Source organism: Chionomys nivalis, chromosome 16 (assembly GCF_950005125.1).
Source record: "Chionomys nivalis chromosome 16, mChiNiv1.1, whole genome shotgun sequence".
In the NCBI taxonomy this organism is placed as follows: Eukaryota; Metazoa; Chordata; class Mammalia; order Rodentia; family Cricetidae; genus Chionomys; species Chionomys nivalis.
This window is the reverse complement of record NC_080101.1, coordinates 24515261-24533573: the sequence shown is the minus strand read 5'-3', so window position 1 is coordinate 24533573 and position 18313 is coordinate 24515261. Positions and strand designations below refer to the sequence as shown.

The following is an 18313-nucleotide window of genomic DNA, read 5'->3' as shown; positions in this document are numbered from 1 at the left end:
TGGCACATGTCTTTAATCCCAGCTCTCGGGAAGCAGAGGCAGGCAGATCTCTGAGTTTGAAGCCAGCCTGGTCTATAGACTGAGTTCCAGGACAGCTAAGCTACACAGGGAGACCCTGTCTCAAAAAAAAACAAAAACAAAACAAAATTGTCAATGTAAACTGGATATGGTGACTGTGTCTGAACCCACTACTGCTCAGAAAGCTGCATTGCACGGGTCTTCTTGCAACCCTTTATTCTAGCAGTGAATGATTTAAATGAAATCAAGACAATAACTTCAGAAGCTAGAGCCGTGGCTTAATGGTTAAGAGCTCCGGCTGCCCTTGCAGAGGACCAGGATTTAATTCCCAGCACCCATATGGCATTTCACAGCCACCTGTAACACAACCATCTGGAACTGCAGTCCCAGGGGATCCAAGCCCTCCTATGGTCTCCAAGGGCACTGTACAAACATAGACATACATTCAGGCAAAGCACCCAACCTACACAAAATAAAATATTAAAAAAAAAAAAAAGACCGAACATGCCAAGTGTCAGTGGGGAGGCAGGGCAACTGGAACTCCTGCATTCTGTGGGGGAAATGAAAGTTTGCACAAGAACCTAATGGCTATTTAAAATGCAAACCAGCACACCACAGCACACAACATTCCAAGAGAAAGAAAAACATGTCTACACAAAGATGTTGCACGAATGTTCAGCCAAAAATGGGAACAACCCACCTGTGTTCACATGGAGGCTTATTCATATGAGAGAACACCACATAAGTCTGTGGAAATGAATGAACTTTGTACCACAACATGGACGAATGTCAAAGCATCTGTACTAAATGAAGAGTAGTAAGACGCTCACACTATTTCATTCTCTACAGTTCTGTAACAGGCAAACTCCTCTATGGCAACGTGAGGTGGATCAATGACTGTTTACAGTCAGTAACAGGATGGCTTGGTCACAAAAGGATAGCAGGAAACTTCTAGAAGTGACTGATGTGTCAACTACCTCGATTAAGATGGACTGCAAAGTATATGTAGATATTTTGATAGCATTGTATTAAGAACAATAAAAATATCTGTGACCTCATAGATCTTGTTCTCAGAAACTTCTCTTAACTTTATTTCAAAAGAAATAAAAAGCTCCTTGTACATTTTCCTGGCAGCATCACCTATATCAAAAACTACTGGAAATGACTTAATTGCCCAGCTGCCGTGCAAGTGCTAATAGATCAACAGTGAACAGTTTCATTCACAATTAAAAATAAAAAGAATGCAAAGAGTCAGATATGGATAGCACATATCTCTGATCCCTTCAGCTGAGGCTGAAGAATCATGAGTTCAAGGCCAGCCTGAGGGGCTGGAGAGATGGCTCAGAGGTTAAGAGCATTGCCTGCTCTTCCAAAGGTCCTGAGTTCAATTCCCGGCAACCACATGGTGGCTCACAACCATCTATAATGAGGTCTGGTGCCCTCTTCTGGCCTGCAGGCATACACGTAGAAAGAATATCGTATACATAATAAATAAATAAATAAATAAATATTAAAAAAAAAGGCCAGCCTGAGCTACATAGTGAGCCTGAATGCCATAACAAAACCTAGCTTTAAAAAGGGTAGAGGGAACCGGGTGGTGGTGGTGCACACCTTGGGAGGCAGAGGCAGGCGGATCTCTGTGAGTTCTAAGCCAGCCTGGTCTACAAAGTGAGTTCCAGGACAGCTGGAACTAATAAGTGAGCTCCAGGTGCAGAGAGACCTTGTCTCAAAAACACAAGGTGGACAGCCACAGAAGAACGAGACTGATCTCTGGTCTACACACACACACACACACACACACACACACAGGAGCATACACACACAAAAGTGAGATGCTTCGTGTATTTATATTTACAGTGTGCAGAAACTACTACAAAGTTATACTTACACTGTGGCAGCATCTGTGTGAACCCTGTGTTCTTTACATGTACAAGAACACAAAGAGGAAGAAAACACAGAAGAGAAAACGCCAGGGGATGAATGGCAGCTACCTGGCATGCGGGGACTGCTTTCCTCTTGGTTTGCCTCCCGTAACATTACAGTGTTTTCATAACACTTTAAAAATGTCTCCTTGTTGGTTTTGGCTCTGTCTCCCACGTGGGGATTACTGCCATGTGATTTTTGGGTCTGTCAGCTGCCAGCATCAGCACCTCCATGTGGTCAGCCATAGCCCAATCAGCTTGCCTTTCAGTCATTGATAAAATGCTGACCAACCTGCATGGTGGTGAGGATGCTCCCTTTCATCCCTTGGAGTCAGTCCATTTCAGGTCCCCACAGGAGGACTGGAAGGTGGGTCAGCAGAGAATGTCTTGGAGGTGGAGCCCGTTGGACCATGTTGGTCATTCACCAGGTAAAGCTGATGCGAGTCACCTCTGACTGGCGAAGGCTCCCCAGAGGCGACACAGACAGAAACAGGAATACAGCCGTCACCCAGGAGAGGGTTAGGGCCTTAAAAGGGAAAGGGACAGGCACTTGCAGGGTCTGTTGTCAGGTGCGGGTGTGAGTCCCTCTGTAGCTGATGTCAGGTCCCTGCTTCCAGTTCAGTCCTAGGACACTAACCCCAGTGTGGCAGGTAACTGATAGCATTTGCCAAAACCTGCCATCTCCATCTGCTCGCCACTTCCGAAGAGTTGTCCTCTCCTCTGTCACTTCTCCATGCCAGTCTTGCATGTGTCTGAGACTTTATTACTGTTACTCAGCTGACCTGAAGCCAAGTTCAGGTCCCACCCGCTGGAGGCAGTTAGCTTGGCCAGAGTTCAGGGAAGGTAAGGGGCCACACAACACCCACCCAGGTAGAGCCCCCTAAAGGGCCCCCAATACTCTCTCTCACATTTTGTCACTCCCGGATTATGTCCACACTAGGAAGGCAGACTCAGTTTCCCAACTAGCCCCCAACAGAGACCTACCTTGCTGATTAATGGACATAGGGTGTGTGTGTGTGTATATGTGTGTGTGTGTGTGTGTGCATATTCTCTCTTCCTGAACTGAAATGGTGATCTAGGTACCCAGTGGCATGAAATCCTATTTCCCATTCTTAGCCTAGAAAAACAGAAGTTCAAATATTTTCTCTCCCCCTTCAAGGAACCCTTCTGAGTCTACCTGGAGGAGGCCAAACACTATGGCCTGCCCCAGTTTATCCCATTTTTTTCTCATGTATTTGGTGGGATTATGGTTGTGTGTCTGTGCTTTTCTGGAGGTCTTTGAGAATGCTGCCTTAAGACTGGGAGAAGGCGGGGGGGGGGGATGTAGCTCAGTTGGCAGAGTGTGTGCCTAGCTTGCAGAAGCCCTGGGTTTGATCCCCAGCACCAAACCAGCCAGGTGTGGTGGTGCATGCCTGTGATCCCAGTCATCCTCAGGGAGTGATAGGAAACCAGTCGGGAACACTTGAGACTCTGTCTCAAAGAGCACAATAAAAATAATTTTTTAAGAGGAATGAATGCGCCAGATGGTGGTAGCACGCACCTTTAATCCCAGCACTTGGGAGGCAGAGGCAGACGGAAATCAGTGAGTTCAAGGCCAACCTGGTCCGCAAGAGCTAGTTCCAGGACAGGTTCCAAGCAACAGAGAAACCCTGTCTCAAAAAAAAAAACAAGAAGAAGAAGAAGAAGAAGAAGAAGAAGAAGAAGAAGAAGAAGAAGAAGAAGAAGAAGAAGAAGAAGAAGAAGAAGAAGAAGAAGAAGAAGAAGAAGAAGAAGAAGGATGAATACTCAGGGAAGAAATAAAGATGGAAGGGGTTGTGTGGGAAGATCTGTGAATGGCAGGCCCAGCAAAGTGCACTTGGCCTTGTCTGTGGTTGCCTGGGAAAGGATGAGGCTCCTCCTCACAGCTCCCAGCATCCTCCTGGGTAGATGTGGACAGACATCCATGCGTCCTGGTCTTGCCCCTCCAGGAGGGGAGGGGGAGGCTGATATGGGCTGTGGGATCCACTGACTTTTCTCTTCCTTTTTTATTTCCAAGTCAAGACCCTAACAGTCATAAAGAAGGTGATATCAAACAGGCAGGCACCCCAGAACTCTGAAAGACGGGTGCAGGTACAGAGGATGGGAGCTCAAATGCCTTCTAGCCCTGGGTGCCACTACCTGCCTCTTTTCAGACTGAGAACAGAGCTGCAGAGTGAGCCGCCCTGATCAGCTGGAAGTGTCCAGGACCCAAGAAAAGATGCTGCAAGTCGCGGCATCTTCCTGTGCTGCTGACTAGAGCTAGCATCTAGTCCAGACAACTCTCTGCTGAAGGGGAAGGGATAATGTCTGGTCTATTCAAGACTGTCTAGCATTTCCTCAGCAAAAAAGACAAGCAGCAAACATTCCAGCCTGTGCCACTGTGGACGGAGTTGAGATGTCCCCCATTGAAGAAGTACCAAGTAATTAAGTAAAATGTTTTCTGTAGCCTAACTGGGAATTCAAGCCTCCGCGTGCTGGGGAAGGGGGACGTCAGACGGTGCAGAGACCTTGACTCTTAGGCTCCCAGAGTAACGTGGGGACCCCCAGGGCTGGCTTAGCTCATTCACTTAAATACTGTAAATAGAATTACACTCCAGAGAGGGTGGGGTACGGGAACCGGGGTCCAGGGAGCGGACCTTGCCACCAGCTTAAGGAAGCGCCTCTCTACGGGTGCCGCGTAATTAAGTAATTAAGTTTATTTCCTCCGAAATAAAGACGAGCAATCATGCCTGCAAATTCTGGGCTTGGGGAGGCTCCGAGCCTCACACAGAGCTCCGCCCCAGTCCTAGGAACCAAGAGGCCGATCGTGTACCTAGGATCCTGGAATCGAATCAGCGTGAGCGGATCAGGGAAGATGAAAAGGCGCTGTACACCCCACCCTGTCCCTCCCCAGCCCGCGGAGCGTGATAGAGCCTTTGATGTCCTGGGTGAAAACACTCGGAGCCAAAAGCGTGGTGTACCACCCTAGGGCGGCGGGCAGTGCGACGTGAGCACGCGCTCGGCGCTCTAGGCCTCCTGTCCCTTTGCAGCGCTACGGAGCTTGGAGCTCCGGGCGGTTCCAGCCAGCACCCGCTTGTAGAGTCAAGTGTCCAGGAAAGTCCTTGGCCCTGTGACTGGTGTTGAGGGAGGACTCATGGCACCCATAGAAAGGCTCTTCCTTAAACTGGTGGCCGGTCCGCTCCCTGGACCCCGGTTCCTGAATCCCACTCTCACGGAATGGCAATTCTGTTCACAGTGGTTAAATGAATGAGCAGCAAGAAAGCGTTTTCTAAGCCAGCTCCGGGGGTCCCCCAGACTACCCTGGGAGCCTGATTCAAGGTCCCTGCACACTGCTCCCCCTTCTCCCTCCCCCTCCTCCCCACCCCGCGCCGCCAGAGACTCGAAATCCCAGCTAGGCCACAAAAAAACATTTGACTTAATTACTTAGTACTTCTTCGATGGGGGCAGCTCACCTAGGCCCACAGTGGCACAGGCTAGAATGTTGGTGGCATGTCTTTTCTCTGCACCCATATTTCAACCTGAAAACAACATAAAAGATGAAGAAAACGACTGAGGGATGGCTATGAGCACCCACCCTACTTCTCATTTCTGAGGAGAACCGAGGTGGGTAAAAGATCCCTCCTTTCACTCAAGGGGAAATTAAGTTCTCATAAGGCCCCAGACTGACTCCCAAACCCTGGGCCTGGGATGAGTGACCTGGGGTTGTCACAACCACACTGGGCAGTTTTGTTTTGTTTGTTTTGTGACAGTGCAGTGCTCTGCATGCTCTCTGGAACTGTAGGACCTGACAGGCTCCCCTAAAATAACTCTGCTAATGGTGGCTGTGCCGCTCTGAGATGGGCAAGCATCTTCTGTTGCTGCTGAATAAATGAGAAGGGTTAAAAGAAGCAACCAGGAAGGAGACACTGAGAACTCTGGAGAAGACCATGAGGCCACCCCCTGGGATAAGAACCAGAGGCCTGTACCCTCTCGATCCAAGGTCCTGGTCCAAGACCTGGGCCCAGTCTCCCTCCAGCTCTAACCCCCAAGAACTCTTTAGACAGGGACACCTGGGTCAAGGAAAATAGAAGAATTTTCCATGGCCTTGGATTTCATTTAAAAGCCCTCCCCAGGGGCTTCAAACCTGAGAAAGTCAGTGTTGCAGAAGACTTCCAGGTCTGTGCACCTCAGCAACCAACACACACACACACACACACACACACACACCATTAATGGAGTAAGTTTCCCCAAAAGGTCCTGGGAACACTTGTGGTTGGCTACTGTAAGGAAATAAACTGGCCCATGCTTAGCTACCAACCCCACCTCTGCTGGAAGGTGGAGAAAGATTTTCAAGTCCCTGGAATCCCTCGCCCTCGAGCATTCAATAGAATGCCAGTGGAGCCTGTGGCCACACCTCAGGAACAGGGAACTTGATCATTATCAACCCCCTCCCCCTGCTCAAAGACACAAACAAAACAAAAACAACAACAACGACAAAAAACTAAGAAGGAAGCAAAGGGGAAAGCTAGGAGAAAATTTTTTCCATATTGCTTTAATCCAAAATGGGAAAACTTATGACCTTTGTATTAATCAAATAATTTATCAGAATTTTGCAGCATGGATGGAATCTTCAACCTACGGGATGTAGAAGCATATTATCTGAATAAAATTTTATGTGATAGGATCTCAGGAATCTTTTGTCTATCAAATATGGCAGTTGTGATCTTGAGAATTTGAATCCCAGAAGGCCAAAGCAGCACCGTGAGCAGAGGTGCAGGAAAGTGGAGAGAAATCAGAATTCCAGAAGAATGAGGTGTGCAGGACCAGAAACCACTGAGACCTGGAGGCTGCCAGCCATAGGCACAGGAGCTCAAGGGGGTCGTCAGAAAGTCGTTGGACCATCATCAAAGCATACTGTAACGAACACTGTACAAATAACAAGAATGAGGTTCTTTTAGTCCAGTACAAAATAGTTGGTCTGCTACTCACATTTTAGAAGTAAGGAAGATAGTAACTGTGGATTTATTAAGACCCAAATCTTCCAATTAGACATCCTTGTGTGGGAATTCAAGTTAAATATGATACGCTTCAGAGCATAGGAAAGGAAAACAAAACAAACCAGAGAAGCAACAGCTTCCAAAGTGGAGCCAGCCCAGGCGCAAAGCCTTAGTTCTAATATCTTCATATAAAGCCCCTTTATGTTTTACACTCATTAATTTTTTGTGTGTGAGTGTGTGTTGCACTAGCGCTAGCTCAGGCGCGCACACACACCCTTTTGTAAAGGACTACCTCTAGAGGTCTTTCTCGGGCCCACAGACTTTGACACCTTGCATGCCCCTCAACAGCCTTTTCGATGTTTTCCAGATATTTATCGCCACAAGAATGTATAGAATCACACTGACATAGTGACTCGGAATTTAAAATCTGGACCTACAAGTCTTGGAATCCATTAGTTTAAAGTTTGCTTTGGGAAAAAGAAACAGGATTTCCCCAGTCTCCTTAGAAGAAGAAAACTGCAGGGAGGGAGGGCGGCATTCACTGGAACACTCCTGATGGGGGGTTTTGGGGGGAGGTGTCTTCAAGCAAGCCTAGGTCAACTGAGGGAGAGGGTCTGGGTTCTCTGCCTCTGTTTTCCAAAGGCAGCCACCCTGTGTTCACTGAAGAACGCAATAAAAACCAGAAGGCCCGGCCACCCACGTTAGACCTCAACCCTCCGCGGTGTTTCTTCTTCCCAACCGGGCACCTTCCGCACGGTTCTGCACCCACAGTTCCCACTCCTGGCTGAGGCCTCTGGCTTCAAGATCAGAATCTTAAGACTCAAGTCTTAGATTCCTAAGATGGGAACGAAACGGGTCCCAAAAATGGCTAGAAGGCGAACCAGCCGGCGAGGCTGCACCACGGGGAGTCTCTCTCGCTCTAGCAGGGAATCCTACCACAGGAGGGCAGAAACCGGACACCTCGGAACAGCAGAGTTGTGAGCAGAATGCTGCCGCCTCCACCGAAGCCTCTAGAGCCAGCTGGCACACTCTGGCCCCGGAGGACCGGAGGGAAGGAGAACTGACCGCTAGAAAGCAGGAGCCAAGTCGTCTCGCCGGGCAACACGCCCCAGCGTATAAGGAAGGGTCCCAAGCCACCTAAAGACGGGCGATGCGCTGGGGAGACTTTCTAGAGATACAAAACCCCCGAACAGTCTAGGAACTACCGGATTACCTGTGGCACATACTAAAACAGACGCAGGCTGCAGGTTCCTAAGGGCAGTGAAGTTGGCTAGGAACCTGGAAATCCTCTTCTGAAAAAGAACCGGACCGGAGAGTGGGCCGGGCAGCCTAGACCTGGGTTAGGAAAACATCCCAAGAACTTCCTATTCTCCTCCCCACAATAATTAAACGCGCCCCACCCTCGTCCAGTTCTTACCCTCTCTGGACAAGAAAAGGCAGTGAAGCTTCTTTCCGCCTGAGACTCCCAACTTTCCGCAGACACCGACAGAAATCCTGCAGTGCTGAGACGGGCACGGAGATCTCCTGGACTCCTAGGGCCTCAATCTCCCGCTTGGCACGCAGAAAGGGACGGCCCGAGGTTCACCAGGAGCCCTCCCCGCTCTGACGTTTGTGGGGCTCCCGCTGAGCGGTCGCCGCTACCTGGGGAGGTGTGCCAGCCGACGGGGGGGTGGGCAGTCGGGGGCGGGCAGGGAACCGGCTACGCCCCGTGCTTGCTGGCGCCTTTAAGGAGAAGAAGCCGGCGGAGGGAGGAGCTGGCCCAGGTGTGTGCAGGAGAGCGAGCGCCACGCCGCCGGTGCTCCGAGCGGGAGTCGGGGGCTGCTGAGCCGAGTGAGTCGCCCGCCACCCGGCCCGGCCCGCCGCCGGTCTCGCCACTCTGCCCTTGGCTTGGGCTGTATCTCTGTCGCAGGGGCGCGGCATGGGCGGACCCGGCCGGGGTCTACGGAACCCCCATTGACTGCCCTCGCCCGGAACTCCAGCCCGCAGCCTCCTCTACTAGCACAGCCTCGACGGTCGTCCTGGGACCCGAAGGTTCTCCCAAACAGCTGCCGCCACCTCGTCCTCGGAGCCGCATCCGGACCCCCTGATCGCCTGGCACCAGAGCACCAAAGACCCTCCGGCCGGCGCCCCAGACGAGCCGTCGGTGAGCGCAGCGCTCCAGGTCCCGAGGTCCCCACGCTCGCAGCGCTTTCGCTGCCAGCCGCGTGAGCCCGGCGTCGGCACCCGGGGTTCGGGGGTCCCGGGCCGGCGCGGCCGTCGGCAGCGGCGGACGACGGGGGGTACGGGGGACCGCGGCGCCATGACGGCCGAGAGCGCGCCGCCGCCCCCGCCGCAGCCCGAGGCGCTGGCGGCCGTGAAGGAGGAGCGCGGCGAGGCGACGGCGAGCGCGGGGGTCCCGGCGGAGGCAGCGGGCCGTGGCGCGGGGGGACGGCGACGCAAGCGCCCCCTGCAGCGGGGGAAGCCGCCCTACAGCTACATCGCGCTCATCGCCATGGCCATCGCGCACGCTCCCGAGCGCCGCCTGACTCTGGGCGGCATCTACAAGTTCATCACCGAGCGCTTCCCGTTCTACCGCGACAACCCCAAGAAGTGGCAGAACAGCATCCGCCACAACCTCACGCTCAACGACTGCTTCCTCAAGATCCCGCGCGAGGCGGGCCGCCCGGGCAAGGGCAACTACTGGGCGCTCGACCCCAACGCCGAGGACATGTTCGAGAGCGGCAGCTTCCTGCGCCGCCGCAAGCGCTTCAAGCGCTCGGACCTGTCCACCTACCCCGCCTACATGCACGATGCCGCTGCAGCTGCCGCCGCCGCAGCCGCCGCCATCTTCCCGGGCGCCGTGCCCACCGCGAGGCCGACCTACCCGGGCGCCGTCTACGCGGGCTACGCGCCTCCGCTCGCTGCGCCCCCGCCGGTCTACTACCCCGCCGCTTCCCCGGGGCCCTGCCGCGTCTTCGGCCTGGTTCCGGAGCGGCCGCTCAGCCCGGATCTGGGCCCCGCGACGTCTGCAGCCGCTGGCGGCTCATGTGCCTTCGCGGCGGCGGGCGCGGCCGGCACCGGGAGCTTCCAGCCGTCGGTCTGCGCGGGCGCGCGACCCGTCAACCCCGCCGCCTACGCCGCCGCCTACGCGGGCCCCGACGGCGCGTACCCGCAGGGGGCGAGCAGCGCGCTCTTCGCCGCTGCAGCGGGTCGCCTAGCGGGACCCGCCTCGCCCACCGCGGGCGGCGGCGGCGGCGTGGAAGCCGCGGTGGACTTCTATGGGCGCACGTCGCCGGGCCAGTTCGGAGCGGCGCTCGGGCCCTGCTACAATCCCAGCGGGCAGCTCGGAGCGGGCGGTGGCGGCGCCTATCACGCCCGCCACCCCACCGCCTATACCGGCGCGGTGGATCGGTTCGTGTCTGCCATGTGAGCAGGAGATTGGCGCGAAACCTCACAGACTCCAAGACTGTCCGAAAGATATTAATCCCCGAAACCGGCGGAGAGGACTAAAAAGTGTATCGGGTTGAGACCCTCGTGCAAAGCCCCTGAGGACCGTAGGGGCCCGGTGTCTTGCACACGATTCGCAGACCCGATTTGTTTTGGACGTGGGCGGACGTGGGGAGGTTACAGCCGCGTTTGAACTGGCAAGAGACCCTCGTCGATGCGAAGCTCCAAAGTGCTTGCCTTTCTGCCTTTTTACTTGGGAGGGTCCTAGGCTAAAAGGGTGGAAAGCAGCCTAGTTGTAGAATCCGAACTGTGGTGGAGTCGAGTGGCTTCAATGTGTGCTGTGCTGCGCCAAACTCGGGCTAGAGAGCTACACGCTCGGCCTCTTGTATTTTTGACTACCTTACTACAATAAAAGGCTCGGACAGTGCCTTTCTTCTTAAAGAGAAAACGAAATTGCAAAAGAAGTTTTTTTCTTTAACTAAAATGGTTCTGTTCAACTGGACTGGTTTTACCTGCTTCCGAGAACCACAAACCTGGGTCGCAATCATAACTGAGGCACAGTTCCCCAGTGTGGTCCAGCCCCATCTCCTGGATTTTCTGTCAGTCTGCTACACAGGAGAGCTGTGTGATTTTACCCTGTTTTTAATTTTTCGAGGCAGGGGTTTCTCTGTAGCTTTGGAACCTGTCTTTGGAACAGCGCTGTAGACCAGGCTGGCCTCGAACTCTAAAGATACACCTGATTCCGCCTCCCCGAGTGCTGGGATTAAAGGCATGCGCCACCACCGCCCCCAGCTACCCTCTCGTTTTTAATCACCTCTCATTATCCATGGTTCCATATCTGGCAGCATTTGTGAGCCACCCAAGGCTGCCCAGTAGCCGGCCAGGAATTGGGAACAGATGGCTGGCGAGTATTTAACCCAAAGACCCCGGGCTAGCTCCAAGAAGAGATTATGTCCTAATTATTGAATCTTCTGAGTAAGATGTTATTGGTCATTCTTCAGTGATCACTATCCAGGCAAAACTCTGTTTTCTGATAAGGAGGATGTAAGAGAGATGGCTTACAGTAATTGGAGCTGGCTGTTCCTTCCCTTGCCCTCTGCCACGCCCGCCTCAGTACCCTCCTCGAACAAAAAGGAAAGAAAAAGTAATAAATTGGATGATTAACAAAACCATCTTTTTAAAAGAAGGGTTTTTTTAAAAAAAAAACTTCATTGTGCATCTTCTTTATTTGAGGCTTCAGGTTCATGGATATCAGAACTTCACATCGGGGAAAGTCCAACCTGTCTCCATCTTTCTCTTGGAAAGGTTTGGTTTTAGAGCAAAAACATCTAGCATTGAGGAAGAGCTCCACTCCCTTCCTTCAGACAGCCTAATTTTTTGAATGGACTGATTTAATAAAAAATCTGTGAGAAAGTGAACACCAGCAAGAGAAACTCGGTCTCTTTCTGTGTAGTTATACTGATAAGGAAGGGAGTGGCTGTGAAAAACTGCCATGAAAGTATTGGGGGGGGGCGCTGTACTATCCTGTTCGCAAAGAATTTGGTCCCTATCAGAGTATTTATCTAAGTCACAAATCCAATAGAAATACAGCACAAGCCACAAATGTAATTTAAATTTTCCTAGTAGCTACATTAAAAAAATAAAAATTAACAGGTGAGATTAGCTGTAATAGTAGATTTATTTAACCCAATATATCTGAAATATCCTTCTCACATACTCAAGATAAAGGCCGTTAAAATGTTTCCATCTTATTTCATCTGTGCCTTCAGATGGTGGGACTATGCCACCCTTACAGTTCTAGCATCTTTGATCTAGCCACACACTCAACAGCACCAGGAGCTTTCCAGGCTTTTGCGGTGGTAGATGACTTGGAGGCAGGTACTTTTCAGCCCTGTAACTCCGGAATAGTGCCAGTGTTGAGGTCCGCTCCTCTCCTGAAGGTCTCTTCTGGGTGTGATGCTATGGCCTTGCCTCCCACCCCTGGGGCATTCTCCTCTGGGCTGAAAAGGAGCAGTTTTTGCCCACATTAGTTCCGGAACTGAGCCTTTGTTTCCTAATTACCAAATTGGGAGCTCTGACAACACCATTAACCTTAAACCGGCCTCTCCAGTGTCCTCACTTTCAAAATAGGATTTTGTGATTGCTTACCTCACACGGTTCTCCTAAAGTTAAAGGAGAAGGGAGAAAGAGACCATCAAACAGTAGGGGTGGGGTGGGAGGAAGGTGTAGTAAATGAAATTAAAACAGCAACAACAACAACAAAACTCGTTGCAAAGAGTAAGGAGGCCAGAAAAACAACAAAAAAAACTCGTTGCTAAGAGTAAGGAGGCGGGAAAAACTGCCTTATCGTGGAAACTTGGGGTGTCCTGTTGCCAGAAAGCAGGCAAAAGACAGGACCGGAAAGCTGAGCCTTCGCATCTGAAGTGTGGGCTTTGGCACTCGGTGAGATATCGCCCAAGGAAAGGTTGGTGTCCAAGAAAGATGCTGCTCAGAGGAAATTGAGTTTGTGGTACCCTCGGGACTGGATTGGCGGTCCTGGAAGACAGGGACCGTAGGATAAGGACAGGGACCCCCTTCCGCGTCAGGTGGCAGGATGCTTATGAACATTTCAGCGTATTGTCTTCGTAGCTCTCCTCCAAATCTGTGGACTCCGGCTCCCGTTTTAGGGGTGCTCTGAGACCCGTGCGTTCATTCTTTTCTCTTCCCCCTCTCTCTGTTGAGAGCCAGTTTGCAGGTGAGCAGGCCTAGCACCTTAACAGGCTGCGGGTAATTAGATGCTTTCTTCCCTAATTGCCGGAGGCTCGTTAGAATTTGCCCCAGAGCTGTAACATTTATTTTCTTTCAAATTAATTTTGCTTTGCAATTAAGGTGAGGAAACTAGCAACAAAAGCAGACTTCGCCCTGGGTTGTTTAGTTCGGTTAGAGCGCTTCCTTCCCAACTTGAGCTGAAAGACGACACCGGCCGGTCCGCGGCTCTGTGGAGGTTAGGGGCCAGGAGAGAGCCTTGGCCGCCTCAGCGCTCTCCTCACCACCACTGCGGTGATCCCAGAAGAGTCTATGAAAGATACCAGCGCAGCTCCTCCACGGAGACACGAATCTAGTTTGCCACTGCAGTTTACTAAAGCACACTCCCAATTTTCTACGAAGTTTGTGCAAAATTGTTTTTGTTCAAATTAGTTTTTCTTATTATAAAATCAGAATGTTTGTTCATTGCCTGAAAAAAAAAAGAGTGTAAAAGAAAGAGAAGGTGGCTCACACACGCAATCCTAGCACCAGGAAAGCTGAGGCTGCCTGGCTACACAGTAAGTTCCAGAGCAGCCTGGACTCCGTGGCTCTGTCTCAGAAACAAAACAATAAGGAAACAGACAAAAACAGAGGGTCCTAAAGTTGGCCCAAGTTAGTTGGGCAGTCCCTTTTCTAAATTTGTTTTTGTTTTTGTTTTTGTTTTCCCAATGTAGGCCAGAATCTCGACTCTTCCCTTGTGTTTCTGCTTGATTTTGTAGTGTTGATGTGTATATGTGTGAGAGATATGCACACACACACACACACACACGCACGCACGCGCGCGCGCGCGCGCACACACCTCAGTGTCACACATCTCAGGGCTCACATGTCTCAGTGCTCACGCATCTCAGGGCTCACGCATCTCAGGGCTCACGCATCTCAGGGCTCATGCATCTCAGCGTCACACATCTCAGGGCTCACATGTGTCTCAGGGCTCATGCATCTCGGGGCTCACACATCTCAGGGCTCATGCATCTCAGCATCATGCATGCATCTCGGGGCTCATGCATCTCAGGGCTCAAGTGCACTCACAATTATGGGGATCCGCAGGGATACCATGCGTGTGCATTCTCTGGAACCCAGAGATGAGTGAGACCTTCCCCCAGTTTCACGGTCATTGGTATCAGAGCAAGGGAGACTATGTCTGGCCATCATCCTAAGGGAGACTCTGAAAATAGAAGTGGTCAGCTATGACAGGAGGTGGGAGAGGGCTGTTGATTTGCAAGGGAATGCAGCCTTCAGGTCCCCTCATTGTATGGTTATGCTGGTTAAAAAGAAATAAAAGAGGAGGAGAGGCAGAGTAGGTCAGATTCTCAAAGCAAACAGAGCAGTGAGCAGCATGAAAAGCTAAAGCGGTGACGTGGGACTATGGCTCAGTGAGCAGAGGGCCTGTGGGGATCCCTGGGTTCCCGCCTCAGCACCTATATACCAGGTGTGGGGGTGCAAACCTGCACTCCCAGCTTTCCCCCAGGAGGTGAAGACAGGAGGGCCAGAAGTTCAAAGTCATTCTTGGCTACATGGTAACTTCAAAGCTAGCCTGAGATACAGGAGACTCTGTCTCAAAAAAATAAATAGTATTTTTCATTTAAAAAAAAAATAGAGAAAACCGAAATGGATAGCCAGAGAGGGAGCAGAAAGAGGTGGGTCCTTAATGAGCAGGTGCACCATCTTTCCAGCCCTTGCCCTTGGTCCTGCAAGCCATTTTCTTGGTTGAGACCAAAATGGCCTTCCCAGTGGAGTGGTCCTCATGGCTTGGCACATTGTCTGCTTCCTGTAGAGTTCAGTCCGCATGGTGCCAGCCCCACACCCCACCCCTTTTGAGAGCCAAAGCTCAGATTTCCAGCTAAACCCAGAGGGTTTCCCAGGTACAGGAGGACAGAGTCTGAGAGGTCCAGGGATCAGGGATCAGGCCCTCCCAGAGGAAAGAGGGATGGGGAAGGTGAGGGATGGATCTCAGGCTAGTGAGAAGGAGGTATGTACCTCCTCAATACCTGGGAACCTGGAGCAGCTTCTCCATGGGGGCAAAGCAAGGCAGCTATGGTTCTGCAGGTAGGGAGAGAGAAATAAAGTGTGAGGACCATGCCCAACAGAGCTTAACCCTCTCGCACCTCCAGCAATTAGCAAGGTTTCCAAGGGTGCTTCTGTCTCCTGCCTCCACTCTGCTCTCAATGCCAGTCTATCCCGAAGCTTGTTCCACTGTGTGCAACATAGAGTCCCAGCTTCTCACCCTCTCTCTCACTGCCCTCATTTCCCATAGCTGCCATGCCTGCACCCTGAGCTTCAGTCACCATTGCCATTTGGAGGATTCATACCCCATGAATCCTATTCAGTGACCACTCCCTCGGTGAACCACCTAACCCTGCATCCTGGCTCTAAGACCTGTCCTGTGGGAGCCCCTCCTCTCTCTGAGTCTGTTCACAGAGGTTCCTGATGCCTCCTTATCTGTCCATCTGTCCTCACTCAGCAACCAGTGTGCAGCCCAGCTCCAAACTTCAACTGGACCAGTTCCTTTCCAGGAAGGAGCCTGACCTAAGATGAGAGTTCAGAGATAGGGATTAGTGTGTCTCATACCATGAGAAAACCATATTTTGTTCTTAATTTTTATTTCTTATTTATATGTGTATGGGTGTTTTGCAATGGGTATCATGTCCCCTGGAACTGTAATTACAGACAGTTGTGAGCTGCCATATGGATGCTGGGAACTGGACCCTGGGTCCTCTGGAAGAGCAGGCAGTGCTCTTAACCACTGAGCCATCTCCCCAGTCCTGAGAAAAATCATATCTTTTTTTTTAAGATTTATTTATTAATTTATTACGTACACAGTGTTCTGCCTGCATGTACATCTGCAGGCCAGAAGAGGGCACCAGATCTCATTACAGATGGTTGTGAGCCACCATGTGGTTGCTGGGAATTGAACTCAGGACCTCTGGAAAAACAGCCAGTGCTCTTAACCACTGAGCCATCTCTCCAACCCGAAAAATCATATCTTATGTGAGTATTCTCACTTTCCTTTCTCTAACTCAGTCACCAAAACTTCACCCCACTCTTCAACTTCGTGTTAAGAGTCCTTTTTAGCTGGGCAGTGGTGTCACACGCCTTTAATCCCAGTAATCGGGAGGCAGAAGCAGGCAGATCTCTGTGAGTTCGAGGCCAGCCTGGTCTACAAGAACTAGTTCCAGGATAGGATCCAAAACTACAGAAAAACCCTGTCTCAAAAAAAAAAAAAAAAGAAAAGAAAAGAAAAAAAGAAAAGAAAAGTCCTCACCTTCCCTGGCCAGAAGCTCACGGGTCTGGGCATGGCCACAGGGCTGTTTGAACCCAGGATCTTGTGCATGCCAGGCAAGTGCTCTGTCACATCCCAGTCCCCACCCCTTCTACTCTAAACTTTTGGTGGTGTTACTGGGGGTGACCAGATAGAAGAGAATGGTACAGAGTACTGCTGGGGGCAGAAATAAAACACTCCATCTTCCCTCTGGTGTATTCAAAGGGCAAACACAGCCAGCCACCTTCCCACCTTCTTTACACACATAGCCCTGATTTGGTTCAAATTTCAGTTGTCCGGTGTCTTAGTGGCCATCTTCCCTGCTTAGGGGTCCCGTTAGTTAAATCTCAGCCTTTCCAAGGCTGACATGGTGATAACTCCACTCTTGCCACAGGTACTTTCTGGGCCAATGAGATACCCCGGGCAGTATGTTGGAGGTGCCGGTATTTTTTTTAATCTTTGGATATTGAGTGTGACCCCTGGAAGCATGGCCATCATGTGAAGCCAGGGTGTGTAGCCTAAAAACACATCAGCCTGCCCATGGGTACGTGGAGCCTGGGGATATCACCAAGCTGAACCAACCCCCAAAGCCTCCATTCTACCTGTGGGCGTTGTTGTTGGAAATACACAATATCCAATCAAGTTTGAGACTGCCCTTGTTACCTAAAACCAAGAGTATGTACACCGATGCAGAGGTGACCTTACAGGGTCAGGTGTTGGGGGTCAGACTGACCCTTGGTTTATTTCCCTAAAACCTCTTCTGCCCCTCTTATCACCAAACACAGCCAAAAGACTCTGTAGTCTTACCCACACCTGATGGCAAAAAGCAGTGAGACTGATGAACTACAGTGAATTAACGTCAGTCACAGACCCAGGCCAGGGCCCTTCCCAGCTCCCCAGCGGTCCCTAGCTAATATCACCTCAGAGTCCACTGCCATTGGGGTTTACAAGATTTGTAACCTCTGGATTCTCACAACAGCCCTGAGGTGGACCAGGCTTCTCATGGGTTCTTTGGGCAAGGAAAGGAGGCTGGCTCTAGGCCACGTGGTGTCTCTTCAGGAGCTGGACTGGCAGCGTTAAGTGAACAGAAGTCTGAGGAATTCCCCTGCCTGGATGTGCAGTCAGGACACTAGTGTGTTAGTCCTGCCTGGAGCCTTCTCTCCTTGGGCCTCTGAGCTTGGTGACTCCACACACCCATGACTTATCTCCACAGGGCGTGTGAGGCTTAAAGATAATGCCTGTGGATCTACTTGCTTCAGACGGTTAGTGCCAAAGCTGAAGGGGGCTGGCTTTTCTAAACAACAAGCCTATCTATCTTCCAGGTCTGGTGCCTTGTGGCAGACCCTCCTGGCTCTGGTCTACGCTTTACACAAACTGCAGGAAAAGGCTGGTGATTTATAGGACACCTGGAGAGGTTGTGGGCAGGTGGGTAATTTCCAAATTAATTGTGGGAGAAACCTAACAAAGCAATCTGCAGGGTCAGCATCCCGGAGCCCTGCCTCCAGGGAGACTGACAGCTTGGAATCCAGTGAGCACAATGCCCAACCACAGGCAAGAGGGCCCTTCCTCCTGTGGGGAAGGCCTGACTTCCTTCCAGCAGAGGCGGGCCTGGGCCTGCCACAGGGCCAGAGGAGAGCAGAGCGTTGAAGTAGCTTTCTACCCAAACTGTGATTCGCATAGGTGCTTTCTCAAAGAACTGCACCGCTCCCCCCAGGCTGGCTTGCCAGGAAATGTATCTCTCAGGAAGAGCTTGCAGGCTCCCCTAGGGGCTTCTTCTCGGATTCCTTGTTCAGAGACTGGGTCTTTGCCCCTGCACACCACACCAACAGGAAATGAACCTGGTCTCCACGCTGCTCGGAATTCAGCCAGCTCCGACCTGTCACGTGAACTTTGCTGTTTTCCAAAGG

At 51.4% G+C, this 18313-nt stretch overlaps 1 protein-coding gene across 1 annotated transcript; it reads left to right on the top strand.

Annotated features, from left to right (window-relative positions):
- Nucleotides 1-9233: 9233 nt before the first annotated feature.
- Foxe1 (forkhead box E1) lies at nucleotides 9234-10343 on the top strand. Its single transcript, XM_057790229.1, has one exon. The coding sequence runs from the start codon at nucleotides 9234-9236 to the stop codon at nucleotides 10341-10343; it is 1110 nt and encodes a 369-aa protein (XP_057646212.1).
- Nucleotides 10344-18313: the final 7970 nt, after the last annotated feature.

Coding starts and splice junctions, on each gene's coding strand:
- Foxe1 (XM_057790229.1), top strand. CDS start 9,234: ATGACGGCCGAGAGCGCGCCGCCGCCCCCGCCGCAGCCCGAGGCGCTG.